Raw genomic sequence first — 18,980 nt, 5'->3', positions numbered from 1 at the left:
TTCTTCTTTCACAGAAATCCAAAACTTGTCCGGGGGCAGATCAGTAAATCTCATCTTGAGTGCATGATCAGAGTGCAGCTCACAAAATCCTTCCTCTTCTCTCAAAGTCAAGTTGTCAGGCTGCGCAGAAGGTTCTGAGAAAGGGTCCCTCACCCAGTCATACACTTGTGTTGAAAGGGAGGAAAAATACTTCAATTTTGTTCTGCAGTTCTTCCAGGTGGTTTTCAATAAGACTCGAAACTTTCTGATATCCTCCCTCACTCTCAAGCCCAAACAGCATTGGAAACATTTCAAGGTTTCCTTTTTGCAGCATGGTTTTTCCAAAGATGGTTTCTAAGAATCTTGTCAGATGAAGTCAAAGTATTTTCTCTAGGGTCTTGCAAAGACTTATTCAACTGGTTCATATGATGAAAAATGTCTGTTAAGTAGGCTAGTTTTTGCAGCCATTCTTCAAAGCATTCAGCAAAATCTGGCCTTCTGTTTTCCTGAAAGTATTCCTGCAATTTACCTTTCAGCTGAAGCACCCTGTTGCGAACTCTTCCTGTGCTAAGCCACTGGATTTCTGTCTGTAGCAGGAGATTGCTGAGCTCTTTGTCTGCATTTTCACACAATCTTTTAAACATTCTCAAGTGAACTGGTCTTAAAGCTACTAGATAACTTGCCTCCTGAATCTTTTTACTGATTGTGACTTTATTTTCAAAAGTTTTAATCTGTTTGTTTTGAGATTCCAATAGTTGTTTAAAATAACTAGCACTTTAACGTGGCTGTGATTTGTCATTAAGTGTCTTCTCAATGTTGCCGGAGCCAACATTGAGTGTGTAGAGTATATGGGTGATAAGCAGATGGAGCTAGGTAGAGAAAAGAAAATAACTTCAAAAGAAGGGCTGGAGGGGTGAGAGTTGGATAGAGGATATTTGGACGATGTAACAGGATGCAGATAAATTGAACAGGAGACAGATAGAGTTCAATGTGGGAAAGTGTATGCTTGTACACTTTGGCTAGAGAAAGCTAAAGGAAGACTGTTATCCAAACAGAAAAAGATTTTAGATGAGAAAAATACAGAGGGATTTATTTGTTCCTATGCATGAATCAAAGTTCAAAGTAAATTTATTATCAAAGTACATATATGACACCATACACAACCCTGCGATTCATTTTCTTGTGGGCGCACTTAATAAATCTGTAATAGAATAATAACCATTAGTTGAGTGAAGTTATCCCCTTTGGTTCAGGAGCCTAATGTCTGAGGAATAATAATTATTCCTGAACCTGGTGCCATGAGTCCTGAGTCTCTTGTACCTTCTTCTTGCTTGATGGGAGCAGCAAAATGAGAGCATGACTCTGGTGGTAGGAGTAGCTGATGATGGATGCTGCTTTCCTACAATATGCTTTGTGTAGATATACTCAATGGTTGGGAGGGTTTTACCCATGATGGACAGATCCATATCCACTACTTATCATAGGATTCTCCATTCAAGGGCATTGATATTTCCATACCTGGCTGTGACGTAGCCACTCAATATATTCTACATTACCCTTCAGTAGAAGTCTTAGATTGCCAAATCTTTGCAAGCTCCTAAGGAAGTAGAAGTGCTACCATGCTACAATGCTTTCTTCAGAATTACACTTGCGTGCTTGGCCTAGGACAAGTCCTCTGCAATGATAACACCAAGGAGTTTGAAGTTGCTGATCCTCTGATGAGGACTGGCCATTGGACCTTTGGTTTCCTCCTCCTGAAGTTAATCAACTCCTTGGTCTTGCTGACATTGAGTAACAGGTTGTTGTTGTGGCACCGCTCAGTCCGATTTTCAATCTCCCTCCTATACGCTGATTCGGCTAACAAAAGTGCTGAAATCATCAAACTTGAATATGGCACTGGAGCTGTGCTTAGCCACACACTCACCAGTGGAAAGCTCATTGAGCAGGGTGCTGAGCACACAGCCTTGTGGTGCACCTTTGTTAATGGAGGCTATGGAGGAGATGTTGTTGCCAATCTGATCTGAGAAAATCGAAGATGCAGTTGCTCAAGGAGATGTTGAGGCCAAGGTCTTGAAGCTTATTGATTAGTTTTGAGTGGATAATTGTATTGGCTGCTGAGTTGTAGTCAATGAAGAGCCTCCTGATGTATGCATCTTTGGTATTCAGATGTTCCAGGGTTGAGTGAAGATTCATTGAGATGGCATCTGCTGTGGACCTGTTGCTCGGGTAGGCAAATTGGAGTAGATCCAAGTTACTTCTCAGGCAGGAGGTGATATGGTTCATCACCAACCTTCCAAAACACTTCATTACAGTGGATGTAAGTGCTACTGGATAGTCATCATTTAGGCAGTTTACCACATTCTTCTTCGGCACTAGTATAAGTGAAGTCTGCTTGAAGCTGGTGGGTACCTCAGACTGCCAAAGCGAGAGGTTAAGGATCTCAGTGAACACTCCAGCCAGTGGATCAGCACAGATCTTTAGTATTTGGCCAGGTATCCTATCTGGGCCAGATGCTTTTGTGGGTTCACCCAGCCGAAGGCTATTTGTACATCTGCCTCAGAGACCGAAGTCATCGGATCATTGGGGGCTGTTTGAGTTTGTGATGGTTCCTCCATATTTTGACTGTCAAAGTGAGCATAGAAGGCATTGCGTTCATTTGGAGAAGAAACCCTATTGTCACCTATGTCGCTTAATTTTACTTTATAAATACTGATAGTATTCTAGCCCTGCCACGAATGTCAAGCATTGTAAGTTAATTCAAGTTTAGTCCGGAATTGTCACTTCTGTGAGATGTTTTTCCGGAGATCATACTCATTCCTCTGATCTGGCTTTCAGCAGATTGCAGACCTCGTGGTTCGTCCAGGACTTGTAACTGGGGAAGACTCTGAATGAATTGATGGGGACACTCTTGTCTGAAACTGTTTTATAAAGTCTATGGCAACCATGGTGTATTCATTCAGATCCACAGATGAGCCCTTGAACACAGCCCAGTTCACCGGCTCAAAGCCACTCCTCTGTCTCCCTTGACCACCTCTTTTTTTTTGTCCAAATTGCAGAAGCTTTGCTCTTTAGCCTCTGACTGTATGCAGGTAGGAGAACGGCAGCCAAGTGATTAGATTTACTGAAATGCGGGCGGGGCATGGATTGGTAGGCATCCCTTATCTTAATATAACAGTGCTCTATTGTGTTGGGACCATGGGTGTTGATGGTTTTCTTCGAACAAGAAAGTGAGCTGGAAGGTACAGCAAATGATAAGAAAGATAATGACATTTTGGCATTTAATGCAATAAAATTGATGTTTAGAAGCCAGAAAGTATTATTACAATTGTGCAGTGTGCCAGTGAGGTCACTCCCAGGAGCGCTGTTTTCACCCCATAGTTAAGGAAGGATATACTGGCACTGGAGGCAGTTCAAAAGAGATTTACCATTCTAATTCCCAGAATGCAAGGAGTATTCTGTCATAAACAGCTACAGAAGTTAAAGCTATATTGTTTGGAGTTCAGGAGACTTAGGAGTGATCTAATGGACACATGAAGATTCTGAAGAGTCATGACATATTGACATCAAGAAATCTGACTTATTTTCCCAGCAAGGGGAGAATCTTGAACAAGGAGACAGAATTATGACATTAGGGGTAGTCATTCAAATAGAGTTGTATAGCAAATTTGTTTCTTGAAAATCTAGTAGATTTCTGGAATTCTGTACCTCAGAAGGTTTTGGAAGCCTGGGGGTATTTAAAGTGCAAGAAGATAAATGTTTAAAAGATTAGGGAATTTAAGTTTTTAGGGAACTAGCACAGAAGATGAGACAAGATCTGGGAAGATTGCACTATCAAGAGCTAGCACAGACTGAATGGTCTGAATAACCTCTTTCTATACTGCAAAAGTTCAATCATTCTATGATTATCTGGGAACAAAGGTTAGAGTCATTTTTGAAGATCAAGTTTTCCTTTTAGTCATAAACTGTGAGTGATGCAAGATCATTTTGGATTAAGCAAGAGTAGCAACATTTCCATAATGTTTTATCTCTTTCTGGAGATGCAATCTCTGTTCAGTGTCTCGGGGTGACCAAACGCATTCTCTAGCCTGGATTTTATTGCATTTACCCAAGTTTGGCTGCCGTAAACCTAATATATGTTCAGGCATCTAGTTCATTCTTGAATGACATTACCTGATATTTTTGCTACTTTCAGTCTTAGTACCGTAAAAGATTATTAATCTCTACCTGCTCTATTGTACTCTTGCTGGCTGTACGTAAATATGCTTGAGCAAGATCGTTCATGTTTTAAACCCTTTTATTTTAGCTAGTGCATTTGACTGGATGTGGTCCAACACCCTAAATCCATAGGCATATCTCTGCAAATGATCAGATATCTCTAAAAACCCCTGTCATCTCTGACAAATGGTCCTCAAACTTAAATGTTAATTCTGTCTCTATTTCTACCAATGCTGCCTGGACTGCATATTTCTAGCACTTACGTCTTTATTTCAGATTTTCAGCATCCGTGGGGTTTAAACTATTTTCATTCTTTGTTTAGTTTTGAGTCCAGCCTGCATAGAATCAAGGTTATTATCACTTTATCACTGATGTATGACATGAAGTTTGTTATTTAGGAGCAGTATTTACTTTTCAAATACATAAAACTCCAATAAATTACAAAAATAAATATGATGTGCAGGGGTCCATGAGGGGTGAGCGAGGTAGGGTCCATGAGTTTGTGGCTTGTTCAGAAAGCCATTTCTGAATCATTGAGTATTGGTTTTCATGCTCCTATACCTCTTCTCTGATGATATAACAAGAATAGGGCAAGTCCCAAATGGTGAGGGTACTCACTGATAGATGCTGCCCTTAAAGATATCCTCAGTCGTGGAGTAGGTTGTGACCATGATGGATCTTATTGAGTTTACAACGCTGCTAGGTATTCAAATGTGTATATTATGTCCAATACATGAAACTGTGTCCAATCAGTTCTTTCATTCAACCCCATTAAGTAGTTGGAAGCAACTTGATTATAAAATTAATGTCAAATAATTGGTTTCAAAAGGGTTATCACCTCTTTCTGCTTATGAGCGTGATGAAAATACAGTATTGGTAATGTTTACTATAAAGATATTGTGATAATTTTTTAAGTAAGCCTCTAAATTAAGATAAATTTCATAGGATTTCCCAATGTGTACACTTCGTAATTATTTTACTTAGAGATTTGAATTAGACTTAATGAAATATTTAACACATAACTGGATTCTCCTGTAGTTGACTTTCATGTATTCACTATCTTTATGTTATGTATTAAATTATGAGTTAATTTGATGGAAGGATCTTAGCTTTTAAATTACATTTCACTTATCAATTACATTCCTGGCTGTGGTGATTGGATTTGCTGTTTTGGTGGTTCTTCGCAATAGGATTGAAATTATGAAATGTCCTGCATGATTTTAATGATGGATATTGTCCAAAAAGATGTGGGAGTGAGCAGAATCTGATCTCAGAAGCTGAGTACAGTGCTTGACCTGCTATTACCAGTACGAAGGTGACCTTCTTAATGATAGCAATTTAATTGGGAGGTAGGAGTAAGAGCAGAGATTCAGAAGGTTCAGATGTTGATTGTGGATTGGGTTTTGTTCTGTTTCCTGAACTCAGGCAACCAGTGCTTTCAAATTTCAGCCCATTTTCAGGTCACAAAGTTACTTTAAAATTGTACTTTTACCAATTTTTGTTTATACTTCTTATGGCCTCATAAAATATAATCCATATCCCATTAATATTCAGCCTGGTTTTGAGGAGGGCTGGAAATCACGTTGCTAGGCAGTGCGTGCTGAGAACCTGCTTAGTTGCAGATGGGTTCAATGGGCAGTCTACAACAAAAGGGGAAGAACCCCATGGTGTTGATTCATGTGGGTCACTGTGAGCAAAGTAATTATTGTGCCTGGCCTCAAGTCTCTTTCTTTCATCCTTCCTTGAGATAGAGTGTGTCCATACTTTAGAAAAATGCTTTAATTCAAAAATCTGAAAAAGCTGTCTGGTCTCTTTTCTCGAGTTCATGACTGCCTTCAATCCTGCCGTTGCATTAATAAAAATTTAAAAATGGACCAGTGACCAGTCCGTTAATAACATTTTTTAAAAATGGACGAGTGATGCCATTGCTCTGTCTAATTGATGGGCTCTGGTTTTGTTGAGTATCACCTCTTTTCCATCTGTTGTAATCCTGTGACACAGGGTGGGTAGGTGCACTCCGTTCCTATCTTACCACAGAGACCTCTTGAAGTCACAGTGGAATCTTTCTGGTCTCACTTCCATTACCATGTTAAGTTTAACAGCAGAACTGAAAGGACTAAACCTGGCACTGGCGATACTGTCCAAAGTAAATATTGTTCAAGACCAAGTGGCACAGCTGCTTGGATTTCAATGGTCTCAATGGGTTCTGACCTCCAGTGCACCTGAACCTTCAGTCACTTTTGTGGATGTAAGATTTGTCTTCCAGAGAGTGAAACAGAAGAAAGCATTTGACCCTGATGGTACCTCTGGCTATTTCCTTAATTCTCTGCAGATCAGCTGGCGGGAGTATTTCCAGAAAATTTTAACATCTTCCTGCTTCAATCTGGGGTCCCCACCTTTTTAAGAAGACCACTATCATCTCGATACCTGAGAAAGCAAAGATAATGTGCCTAATTAACTACCGCCCATTCGCTTTGCTTTGGAAGACTGGTCATGGCACGCATCAACTCTAGGTCTATTACAAGCACCATCTCGCTGGCCCTCTTCTCATCTCTGGAGCAATTGGATAGTAAAGACACCTATGTTAGACTTTTGTTTACTGACTACTGCCCCACGCCTAGCACTATAATTCCAAGCAAACTCATCACCAATCTCTGGACCCTGGGAATTAATGCTTCTTGACCAACAGCCCACAATCAATTAGGAGAGGCAGCAACAGCTCCACCATGACTGTTCTAAATATTGGTGCTCCAGAAAGTTGCGATCTCAGCCCTCCTCTCTACTTTCTGTACACTCTTGACTGCGTAGCCAGAGTCTGCTGTAACTCCGTTTGCAGGTTGCAGATTATTCCACCATAGTGTGCTGTATCTCAAGTAACGACGAGTCGGAGAGCATAGCAACTTGTTGACAAAACAGCAACCTTTCCGTCAATGTCAGCAGAACAAAAAAGCTGGCCATTCAGTCAGGAAGGGGAGCAGTGCACGTGCTCCTGTTTCCAAAGGTGATTAGGTTGAGAGTTTCAAGCTCCTAGCAGTGAACATGACCAATATCTTCTCCTGTCCCAACCATGTAAACGTCACAGAGATGAAAATTCACCAGTGCCTCTGCTTCCTCAGGAGGCTAAAGAAATATGGCATCCCCCGTCAACCCATGTTAACTGTTATCAATGCACCAGAGAAAACGTCTGATCTGGATGCCCGGTGGCTTAGTGTGGCAGCTGCTCTGCATGTGACCTTAAACTGCAGAGAGTTGTAGACACAGCTCAGCACCTTGCAGCCTGCAGCCTCCCCTCCATGGACTCAGTCTATATTTCTCACTGCCAGCATAAGCAAAGAGCCCACCCACACTGGGTATTCTCCCTTCTCCTCTTCCCGTCAGACACAGGATACAAAAGCCTGAGTGCATGTACCACCAGGCTCGAGGATAGCTTCCACCCTGCTCTTATGCCACTGCCTTTGTGGAACGGGACAGAAGTTTGGTGGAGGTAAACCACGATCATACTGAATGACAGGCAGACTTGAGGAGCTGCACAACTTGCTCCTGTTTTCTTCTCTCCAATGATAATGTATCTTAATGCAAATATGGCAAACCAAAGCCTGGTAATTTCCATCAACCCTGTACTATGCCCAGACCTTCGACTATATCATTACTATCTGCTCTCAAAATCCTTGGGATAGATGCTGTCACTTTGATGCTTTCAAAGCTTAAGTCTCAATTTATAAATTTTGTTCTAGCCGAACACAAGAGGAAGAAATAAGGAAAGCAAATGTGCTGTAGACCTTTTGCAGAGACTGTCCAATGTTTTATGTATGAGCTTTTACTTATTTTATGATTGACAGATTTCCTAATTCAATATGCAGTTCAAGTAATTTTTAATGGTTAGCTTATTAAAATAAAGGAAATTTGTGTAATCCAAGAGGTATACAAAAGACTTTGCCAAGCAGTGAAGTAGTCAAGCGGTGAAAGAGTTGAAGGAAGTACTTTCTCCTGCCCAGTCCATCATACTGCATTGCTGTAATGCCTTCAATAGCCTCTCGCTTGCCTAACTAGAGTTCCCTCCTTTGAATAGAACTTGATTTTAAACACATAACTGTCCCCAACATTGCTTTTATTTTAACCATGTCCAGTTCTGCATGTTTCCTCCAATATCATTAGAGCACCATCAAAATCAAAATGAAAGCAAAGCAGAGAAGTAATTGGAGCCCAGTGAAGTGATGAACCATGAAGGTGTCCCAAAATCAAATCTTAGCTCATTGCTGAGCATTTGTACAGACATGGCAAATTTTATTTAGGATCTACAATAATCAAAGCATTTATTTCTTAATATGGCTTCAGTTTTTGCCTTAAAGATGCATTCATGGAGAAAAAAAATAAAGACAGGTCTCTGAGGATAATTGTATTTTTTATTTTTAGAGATGATATTAAACTGAGTGTTTATTACTACACCCTTAAATCTGATTGTATAGTGAGAGTAATTTGCACCTCAGGTCATGTTTGAGCAATAGGGATGATCGGATCTGAATATAGTAATTCATTTGGACAGTGGCCAAAGGTAAGGGGCGATTAAGGCAAATTGTGCATATGCATATAACTTGTATGTACCTCAAAATTGTTTAAGCTACACATTTACGTATTTTACTAACTAAAATGTATAGTGGGGCAAGAATGGTCCTTATTATTTTATCCCTGATGTTTTCTGAATCATGTATTTTAGACATAACATTTTCTTCAATAAATTTTATTTTCTATGATAAATAAAATACAATTTCTTCCACTGTGAAATTTAATATATTTTCTCCAGATGAAATCTAGTTTATCTGTGCTTTGAAGCGATGTTTTCAAATTTTCCGCAGAATACTGGTTTGCAATATTGATATCTGCCAAGACCAATAATGTTCTAAAATATTATTAAGCACCCTGCTGAATCTTCAGCAATGTTAATCTGAGTTTAATGGAGCACTACAAAGTTAATCAGTATTTGTGGGTTTTGGAAGCTTTCTGATGTTCCTTTTTGTAACTTACCACATTTTCATGATTGCTTGTAAATTCTTATTGCATAATATCATTGAATGTAACAGGTCATTCCATATTTATGGAAAATATTATCAGACTTGAGTCAATGCATTATAAATGTTATAAATGTTAATTGTCTGCTTCATTTCCCATGGAAAGAGAATCACAGACAGTCTTACTCCCTTCATCCATCAAAGTGGTTAGTCATTGCAATTAAAAGATTATTGTCTCTTTCTTAATAGAAATGAGCTTTGTTATTTTAATTTTTTTATCTCCCTTGATATCCATGGTGTGATCTTTTAACACTCCACACTACATTTTAAACCAATATAATTTTCATTTTTTGGCAGATATGTCAAAATGACAACATTTTAGTACCACGCTGCAAAAAGATATTTTTATCATCTGTTAATATTTGCCCAGTTTCATTTGCTTTTGGAGTATTAAAACCAACTGTCCATGCAGTTATTAAAAAATCCTTGGTCATGGATGAAAGAAGCACATTTGCTTTTGAAAGATCCACGATTTTGTTCGGAGAAGATTGACATATATTCTCCTGCCTTCTGGGATCCAGTTATAAATATGATGAAGCAGAACGTTTACTGACATTTGAGTAAACAGATTTAACTGGTTATTATGTAATTTCCAAAGAGCATAAAGCCATTGGAATAAATTTGTCCCAGATCCATACAAACAGCATTAAATTTGTAATTCCATGTGAAAGCTCAAAAATGTAATACTTTGAGTGATAGAAGTTACAATGGCACATTCAAAAGAAGCACAATGCACATAGTAAAGGTTTATTATACGCCTGGTATTGATTCCATTTGCATTTCTTTTTTTGGTAAATGAAAAGTAGTCTCAGTGAGCAGATTGTAAATGCACCTCAGACAATTGACTGGATTCTCATGGATGAAGGAAAGAGCTGACATTCCATAATGACGATGGTTTATTTCAAGCAACTGTGACTGGGCTCAATACTACATGTTGGAACGGTTATAATCACAGAACATAACGATATATAGTACAGGCTCTTTGGCACATGATGTTCTGCTAAACTTCTGAGCTAATCAGAATCAGCTTTATTATCACTGACATAGGTTGTGAAATTTGTTGTTTTGGAGCAGCAGTACAATGTTATATATAAATAGTACAATAAATTACAATGAGAAAAAAACTTTTTTTCTTATTTTAAGTAAGATATATATCTTTCAACTTTTGAAGATATAACCTTGATGCTGGGGAGGCTGGTGCCTGTGCCGGCGTTGGCTGAGTTTGGAATCTTCTGCAGCTTTTCCAATCCTGTGCAGTGGCCTCTCCATACCAGATACAACCAGTTAGAATGCTCTTCATCTGTAGACATTTGTTGAGAGTCTTCGGTAACAAAACAAATTTCAAACTCCAAATGAAATATAGCCAATGGCGAGCCTTCTTTGTGATTGCATCAGAATATTGAGTCCAGGATAGATCTTCAGTGATGCTTACACCCAGGAACTTGATACTGCCCACCCCTTTCACTGCTGACCCCTCAATGAGGACTGGTGTGTGTTCCCTCGACTTCCCCTTCCTGAAGTCCACAATCAGTCTTACAGATGGCGAATGCAAAGTTGTTGTGACACTATTCAATCAGCTGATCCATGCCACTCCTGTAGCCTCCTCGGAACCATCTGAAATTCTGCTAACAACAGTTGTGTCATCAGCAAATTTATAGAGGGCATTTGAGCTGTGCTTAGCGTACGTTCATGGGTGTAGAGAGAGTGCAGCAAGCTAAGCACCTAAGGTGCTCTGGTTGTCAGCGAGGAGATGTTATTTCTGATCCGCATTGACTGGTCCCTTGATGAGAAAGTCAAGGATCGATTTGCAGAGGCCTGATTTTGAAGCTTGTTGATTAGTACAAGGGGATGATGGTTTTGAATGCTAAGCTGTAATCAATAAACAGCAGCTTGACATAGCTATTGGTGTCCTGGTGATCCAAAGCCAAGTGGCGAGCCAGTGAGATTGCATCTGCTGTAGACCTGTTATGGTTGTAGGCAAATTGTATGGGGCCAGGTCTTTGTTTAGCCAGGAGTTAATTCCGGCCATGAGGGACCTCTCAAAGCACTTCCTCATGGCAGATGTGAGTATAAGTGTGTGGTAGTCATTGAGGCAGCTCATGCTACCCTTCTTGGGTACTGGTTTGATTGATACCCTTTGGATCAGGTGGAACCTCTAACTGCAGCATTGATAGATTGAAGGTGTCCTTGAACACTCCTGCCAGTTGGATGTCACAGGTTTTCAGTGCCCTACCAGGTACACCATCAGGCCCTAATGGCTTTGCGAGAACCCACCCTCTTGAAGGATGCCTTGATGTTGGCTTCTTGGACAGAGATCACAGGTTGCCAGATGCAGTATGAATTTGCACAGGTGTAGTTTTATTTCTCTTTCCAAGCCATGGAACTCACCTGGAAGTGAAGCCGTTCAACCTGGTGGGTTTCACCTTGTAGGAAGTATTGGCCTGCAAGCAGATCTGATTTTGTCCCTAACTGCTTCGTCACTCTTAAGATAGCCTTCCATAGATCGTAGCTGGACTTACCGGGACGTCTTGTAGAGTTCCAGATCACTCTAAGATCAGTCCAACCCTTCCCACCTGAAGAGCCCATATCCCCATATCTCATTCAGCTATATTTCTATCTAAAACTCTCTTACATTCCCTTATCAGTAACCACCACCAACTCAGCCAGTGCATTCTAGGCACCTACCACTCTCTCTGTAAGATGCTTACCTAGAACAGAAAACAGTACACAGAGAAACAGGCCATTTGGCCGATAGCATTGTGCCAAACCAACTAAAAAGCAAATCAGAAACACTCAAACACTAATCCCTCCTACCTGCACAATGTCCATAACCCTCCATCTTCCTTACGTTCCATGTGCATATCCAAATGTCTCTTAAAAGCCTCTAATATATTTGCCTCCATAGTAGGCAGCACATTCCAGACAATCATGACTCTCTGAGTTAAAAATTTACCCCTCACATCCCCCTTGAACCTACCCCCATTCACCTTCAATGCCTGCCCTCTAGTATTTGACATTTCAACAGATACTCTCTGTCCACGCTTTCTGTGCCTCTCAAAAGTTTGTAAACCTCTATCAGATCTCTCCTTGGCCTCCGGTGCTCCAGAGAAAACAACAGAAGTTTATCCAGCCTTTTGTGAAAGCACATGCCTTCTAAACCTGGCAGCACCCAGGTAAACCTTCTCCAAAGCCCCAACATCCTCCTGTAGTGGGGCAGCCACAACTTTATGCAGTACACTAGATGTAGCCAAACCATAGTTTTATAAAGTTGCAATGTAACCTCCTGATTTTTGAATTGCAATGCCTCGACAAAATATAAGCAAATATTCCATAACCTTTCTTAATCCACCTTTTTGACCTTTTAGCCACTTTCAAGGACCTGTTAACTTGGATCCCAAGATCTCTTTCCTCAGCAATACTGTAAAGGATCTTGCCCTTACCCACATACTCTCTGCTTGCCTTTGTCTGACCGAGGTGCAGCACTCACATTTATTTGGGGTCAACTCCATTTGTCACTTCTCTGCCCATATCTGCAACTGATCTATAATGTGCTGTATTCTTTCCCAATCTTCCACACTATCCACAACTCCACCAACCTTGGTATGATCCTCAAATTTACTAACCCACCCATGTATATTTTCATCCAGATCATTTATATACATTACAAACAGCAGAGGTCCAGCACAAATGCCTGCGGAACACCACCAATTACAGAACTCCAGCTCAAATAAGACCCTTCAAACACTACCCTCTATCTTCTATGCGCCAGCCAGTTCTGAATCCAAACAGCCAATTCCCCATAGACCCCATATGTCTTAATCTTTTGGATTTGCCTCCCATGGAGGACCTTGTCAAATACCTTCCTAGAATCTGTGTGGACACCATCCACTCACTGCCCTACTGTCATCAATCTCTCTTGTCATCTTGCCAAAAAAAACTCAGTCGTTGGTAAGACATGCCCTGCCGTGCTGGCTTTCTCTAATTAGGTCATGGGTTTCCAAATGCTCATATATCCTATCCCTAAGATTTTTCTCCAATAATTTTCCTACAACTGACATGATTCTCACTGGTCTATAGTTACCTCTGACATTTCCACTAAACTTTACTTCAATCGTCTTAAAAGGATGTCCTCTGGTATCAGCTATTGGCGCCCTGGGAAGAAGGGGCTGGCTGTCTACACTAGCTAAACTCTTGTCGTCTTACACACCACTCCTCTATCAAGTTGCCTCTCACACTCGTGTGCTCCAAATAACAAAGCTCTGGCACGCCCAACTTTTCCTCATAAGGCACGTTCTATAATCCAGGCAGCACCCTGGCAAGTCTCATCTGCACCCTCTCTGAAGCATCCACATATTTCCTATAATGAGGCAATCAGAACTGATCACAATACTCCAAGTGTGGTCTAACCAGGGTTTTGTAGAGCTTCAACATTACCTCGCAAGTCATGAACTCATTTTCCTAACTGATATACGTCAGGATACAATGCACTCATTTAATCACCCTATCAACTTCCACAGTGACTTTAAGGGATTAATCGACTCGGACCCCAAGATCTCTCTGTTCCTCCACATTGCTATGAATCCTGCCATTAACCTTGTACTGTTTCAAGTTCGACCTTCCAATGTGCATCAACTTCACACTTTTCTGGATTGAACTCCATAAGTCTTGAACTCAGTAGCCAGATAAAGTAGCATGATAAATTAGATGCCACATTCCTGCCTGCATATTAATTTTTAGAGGTTTGATTTCCTTTTTGTAATATCATTTGACTACTGTCAATGTTTGGATCTTCATCTGAGACCATTTAGTCACCTGATGTGTATAATTCGCTTTGCAGTTGCGGACGGACGCAGAGAAGCGTTCTATGGTTGAGAGTGGTCTGACCTGGTGCAGTGGCTCTGAAGGCAAAGGCCAGAAGAAGTCCGAGGGTGTCTACGATGCCAGCAATATCAAGATGGATCAAAACACCAAGTGGAGACGCATTCGCAGTGAATCAGCTGACGAATCTACCAAAGGAGAAGTAAAGAAACCACAAACTACAGTGCAATCCAGTTCACTGAAAAAGAGTGCAGCACCAGTGGGGGTAACTTCCCCAATGACCAGTTCAGGAACAGGCTCTCTGAAGCCAGCTGGTAAGTGTCAGGAATGGCAATGCTTGTTTTACACAAATATATTTTGAGTGGATGTGTAAGGCCACCGCTAGCCAAAACTCCAGATAATTTTATGGTTAAGTTTCCCCTGCATTTCTGGTTTCCTGTTCTGTTCACTGTGACCTTTAAAATGACGTGGCTCCACGTTGAAATTGTTTCACTGTAATCTCCATTTATTCCCAGACGAACAGTGTGTGACTACCTTTGCTTACTCATTGCTTCCTGACTTTTCTCCTAGGAAATCAGCTTTAAAAAAAACCAATTATTCATCCTAGGAGCTGAATTTCACCAACTTACAGCAGTTTAAATGTGATTTATATTTTGCCCTAATATCAAATGAAGGGTTAGCAAAAACCAAATATGGTGACACTGAGTAATTTTCCTATTTGAAACCATTGTATCACGACCTGCACATTTACAAATGGGAGCTACCTGAAGGACTCAGCACTTCTACGTTTTTTGATAGTTGCCTGACCTTTGAAGTGTACTGTCTACGGAGGCCACGTTGGGGTCTTCATGGCCATTGTGGAGGCCAGCAAATCTAGGGAGCTGAGGGAGGACAGAGTAGTTTCAGTACAGCAAGCTCACACTAGATTCTTGATGCGATTATTCCCTTACCCCTGTAATGCTATTCAGCAGCCAGATAATGTTCTGTGCTGTAATTGGGCCATTGTCACCAAGAGCAATGGGAGCACCAGGGCCATTTTCACCATATCTTTGCCAAGCTCCAGAGTACAGAGGTGCTGCAGTCTTTCTCAGTGGTCTTTGGGCAAAAGGGCAGCATCTATATATTAAAGTTGAGAGTCTGTCAGTGCCTAGCTGGGTACCTTTGAGTCACACATTCTACCTGCCTTGCCATTGGTTTGCTACGCTACTTGTTTTTACCATCAATCATAACAATGCAGATCATAGATCAGAAGCTCTTGATCAAATTTCCATCAGAGAGTTAGAAACTTATTCCATTTGTACTGAAGATGTCATCAAGTGTGCAACACAATAGGGGCATGATGCCAGTGCTAGGATGAATTATGATCTGACTTCAACGTCAATTGGAAACAAACTCTTCAAAGCATGTCCAAAAAGATCTTAATGCATTAAAATGCTTCATTTCTCAGGATTGTTTAACTTTAGATTTTGATGTAGTCTGGTATATCACTGAATGACAATGACTACAATTTTTTATTAGCCATTCATTGTATGACATTGCTCAACTTATTATGCTCATTTTAATTTGCATGTTTTCAAATTTATAGCTACTCATATAAAACAGAATGCTAATCATAACTTTGTGAGTTAAGTGTGACTAACAGAGTGCTCTCATTGCACCACCAAGATGTTCCTGGGTTTAATTTCTTTCCTTTGTAACTATCTTCTCACAATCTGACTAGATCCCTTGGGACTGCTATGTTCTAGCCAAGAAAAGCTGTGTATCGGTTGCCACATTTCCTCTCACCCATTTTAAAGTCATCTTAAGATCTCTGTTTGGCTCAAGCCTAGCATTCTCATTCTGAGTCAGCAAGTCTATCACTCAGTCAAGGCTCACACGCCATTGACCGATTGAACCTTTGTCTCGGGGTCTCTTATTTAGATAAAATATGGGGCTAGATCTTGATTCAGCTATTCATATAGCAGTGGCTGACTACATTTTGAAAAACAACCATTCTCTTCAGTGCTAGCCAAAATGTCATCCTCAATCAGGACTAAGCAAGTATAGATGATTGTTCCTCTAATGTGGTTTGGAGTATCTTGTGGAGAAGAAATGGTCATATTTTTGCCCAAGAAGCAACATTAGCCATTGCTCATAAATAATTTATTCCTCCAGGGACTTGAAGGTGACAGTATAGGTTAAAGGTTCTTGTTTCCTTTAATCTGTTTTTCTCTCATTTGATACAGTTCTGATGCCACTGCAGCTGACTTGATCAAGTTAAGAATTAGAATAAATGCTTTATCTTATTGTTAAGTGACATGAAATCTAGATTATTGTAAATTTAGATAGATTTATCTGGGATTCACTTAATGATTCTAATACAGAGCTGCATCCAATTTCCAAGACTACTGAATAGTTCAGCAAATTAGCTAGACTGCTGAAGTAAAAACAAAACGCTGTAAACACCCTGCAGATCAGTCAGCATCTGTAGAACAAAAAACTGTCAGTGTGTAAGGTATGAGACCCTTTATCACAACTGGCAAAGAAAGAAAACAGGCTAGTTTTAATAGTAGAGAAGGAGGGACAGGAATGGGCAGATCACAGAGAATACCTCGGACAGGGTAAGACCAAATGTTGGGATTCTGAATGGGATCTGGAATCAGATTATGCTTCTGTGTAACGTGAGTCTGCAGAACAGGTCCAGCAAGCAAAAATTATACAAATAGAATAAAGAAATAAAACTGAGGTAAAGTGAATACAAGAGAAAGTGTTCAATTCTGAGGCACACAGCAAGAATCATCTGAAATTGGGGCCAGTGACCTTCTCTACAACATAAAACCTTAGTTTATCAAGAATTAATCTCATTCTCTCACACTGATTATTGTACCTTTTAATGATATCTGTGCCCAGCAGGGCACAACACTAACAGCAGATTGTTGGCAGGTTCCTGAGATGGAGCCATACAGTATAAACCAATCCCCCCGCCCCCCCCCCCCCCAGCCCATTTGATTCTCCCATCATGCACCAATATAGTGAACATATGTTGATCGTTCATTGTTTCCAACATTGACGTAACCTCGGCAGGAGAAGTTTTATTTTGAAAAAGCCATTACACTGGGGCAATTCCACTCTCTCAGCCTCAAAATCTTGGTCCAATGCATGAAAAACAGTCACGTCTCAAGACGTCCTCGGCTGTAGTGGGTAGCCATGACAACTTCTGTGCCTTGTCAGGCCCTTTGCTCTCCACATAGCGTTGCAGCACCAACTTCTTGGCTGTTGCATCTTGTAGCTGATCTCATCCACCCAGTCCTCCGGAACTGGCTTCGTATGCCTACCCCCGCCTTGTTAAGCTCGCTTATCAAAGCACTGTACCAGAGTGTGGCCACTGTTGCAGGCAAACGGTAACTTGGAGCCACGGGTGAGAGCTGGGTGGCGGTGGAGACCAAAGGGTGACAAGCTGCCCCTGGGTGGAGCACAGCAAGTCCATCACCAGAGGTGCTACCCCACCCTGGACACCCCATGGCGGACATATAACAGTAGCCAAGTAGGTTACTCGGCATACTACTTCATAATTATCATTAGTAACCTTGGAATCTGGCAAATGCAGGAAAAGTTTGATATCCTATGTAATGAAACCCATATCAATCCAGCTGATTGAAGAAGACTTCTAAATTTTTTACTGCCACCTCAGAGATAATGGGTTGTTCTTAGTAAAACCATGGATTAATACTTCTATCTTTGTGGGGATCAGAGTTGCAACGCTATGGAAGAAAGGCAATATTTGAGGTGAACTAATTGCAGAGTGGAAAAGCCAGAATCAAAACTTACACTGGCATTGTGCTGAACTAAACATAAAAGCAAAGTGGATGCTGGAAATATAAAACAAATACAGAAAGCGCCAAAGATGCTTAAATAACCAGCATAGACTCGGTAAGTTCAGTGACCTCGTAGATAGTGAAAGATACATGAACTAAATAAACTATATTAGGAAACAGAGCCAACTTTTCAGGTCAGGGATCTTTAGAACTGATCTTAACATCAAAGAGCTGCTGAGAGGTGTGGTTGATATGGATGATAGAAAAATGGAGACTTGCATTGGAGGTGGGAAAGGTTAGATGTATGCTAAAAGGTCAGGACAACACCGTGAGCCAAAGGACGTGTACTATGCTGTAATATTCTGTGTTCTGTGACAGAGTCAGAGAACCAGAAGCCCTAGCAGGAAGTGAAAAGCCTTTTGCTTTGCCATTATTAAACTGGAGACCATTTTGTCTTTTGTGTGATGTGCTGATGGAAGTGCTGGATCAGTAGAGGCAATGGAGAGAGTTCTGTATCAACAGCACACAAACTAACCCACGATCGTAAATAAAGGTACTGCAGGTTGTTTTGTAAATGAGTTAGAATGCTAACTTCAGTGGTTGCTTGTGTACAGGGGATGAGAATTGGCCTCCTGAAATGTGGTAATTAATTGGGTTGGTAACAAGCTTAGCAGCAATGTTCCCTCTAACTTATAATGAATATTGTGCTGTGCAGTGGTTTTTCCCAGTGAGAAAAATGTGTGCACCGAATTATTTCTTCAATAAAAACAGTATAAATAAGCCAGTTCTAAAAGCTGTGGATAAATCATCGCAAACTCCACATTGTCAATACCATCCGCAACAGAAACTGGAAAAGGAAATGTGATTATGTATGATTGTGAAATATGCTTAACATTAAAATTAGTCAGCTTCATCTTGGGTACTCGGCAGTATCCAAGGCATCTTCAGGAAGCAGTGCCTCAGAAAGGTGACGCCCATTATTAATACCATAAGACATAGGAGCAGAATCGAGTCTGCTCTGCCATTCAATTATGGCTGATCCTTTTTTCCACTCCCCGGCCTTCCCCCTATAACTTTTGATGCCATGTCCAATCAAGAACCTATCAAG

General features: G+C 40.7%; 1 protein-coding gene across 7 annotated transcripts in view; it reads left to right on the top strand.

Annotated features, from left to right (window-relative positions):
- Positions 1–18,980, top strand: part of LOC140717136 (neuron navigator 1-like) — a 679,346-nt gene that overhangs the window by 502,014 nt on the left and 158,352 nt on the right. For all 7 annotated transcript variants that reach the window (XM_073030393.1, XM_073030394.1, XM_073030395.1 and 4 more), the window contains one exon: positions 14,098–14,392. In XM_073030393.1, the coding sequence (XP_072886494.1) occupies positions 14,098–14,392 (295 nt within the window). The remainder of the gene's footprint in view (positions 1–14,097; positions 14,393–18,980) is intronic.

This window comes from Hemitrygon akajei, chromosome 27 (genome assembly GCF_048418815.1).
Source record: "Hemitrygon akajei chromosome 27, sHemAka1.3, whole genome shotgun sequence".
Classification (NCBI taxonomy): Eukaryota; Metazoa; Chordata; class Chondrichthyes; order Myliobatiformes; family Dasyatidae; genus Hemitrygon; species Hemitrygon akajei.
This window is presented reverse-complemented; position numbering and strand designations above follow the sequence as displayed.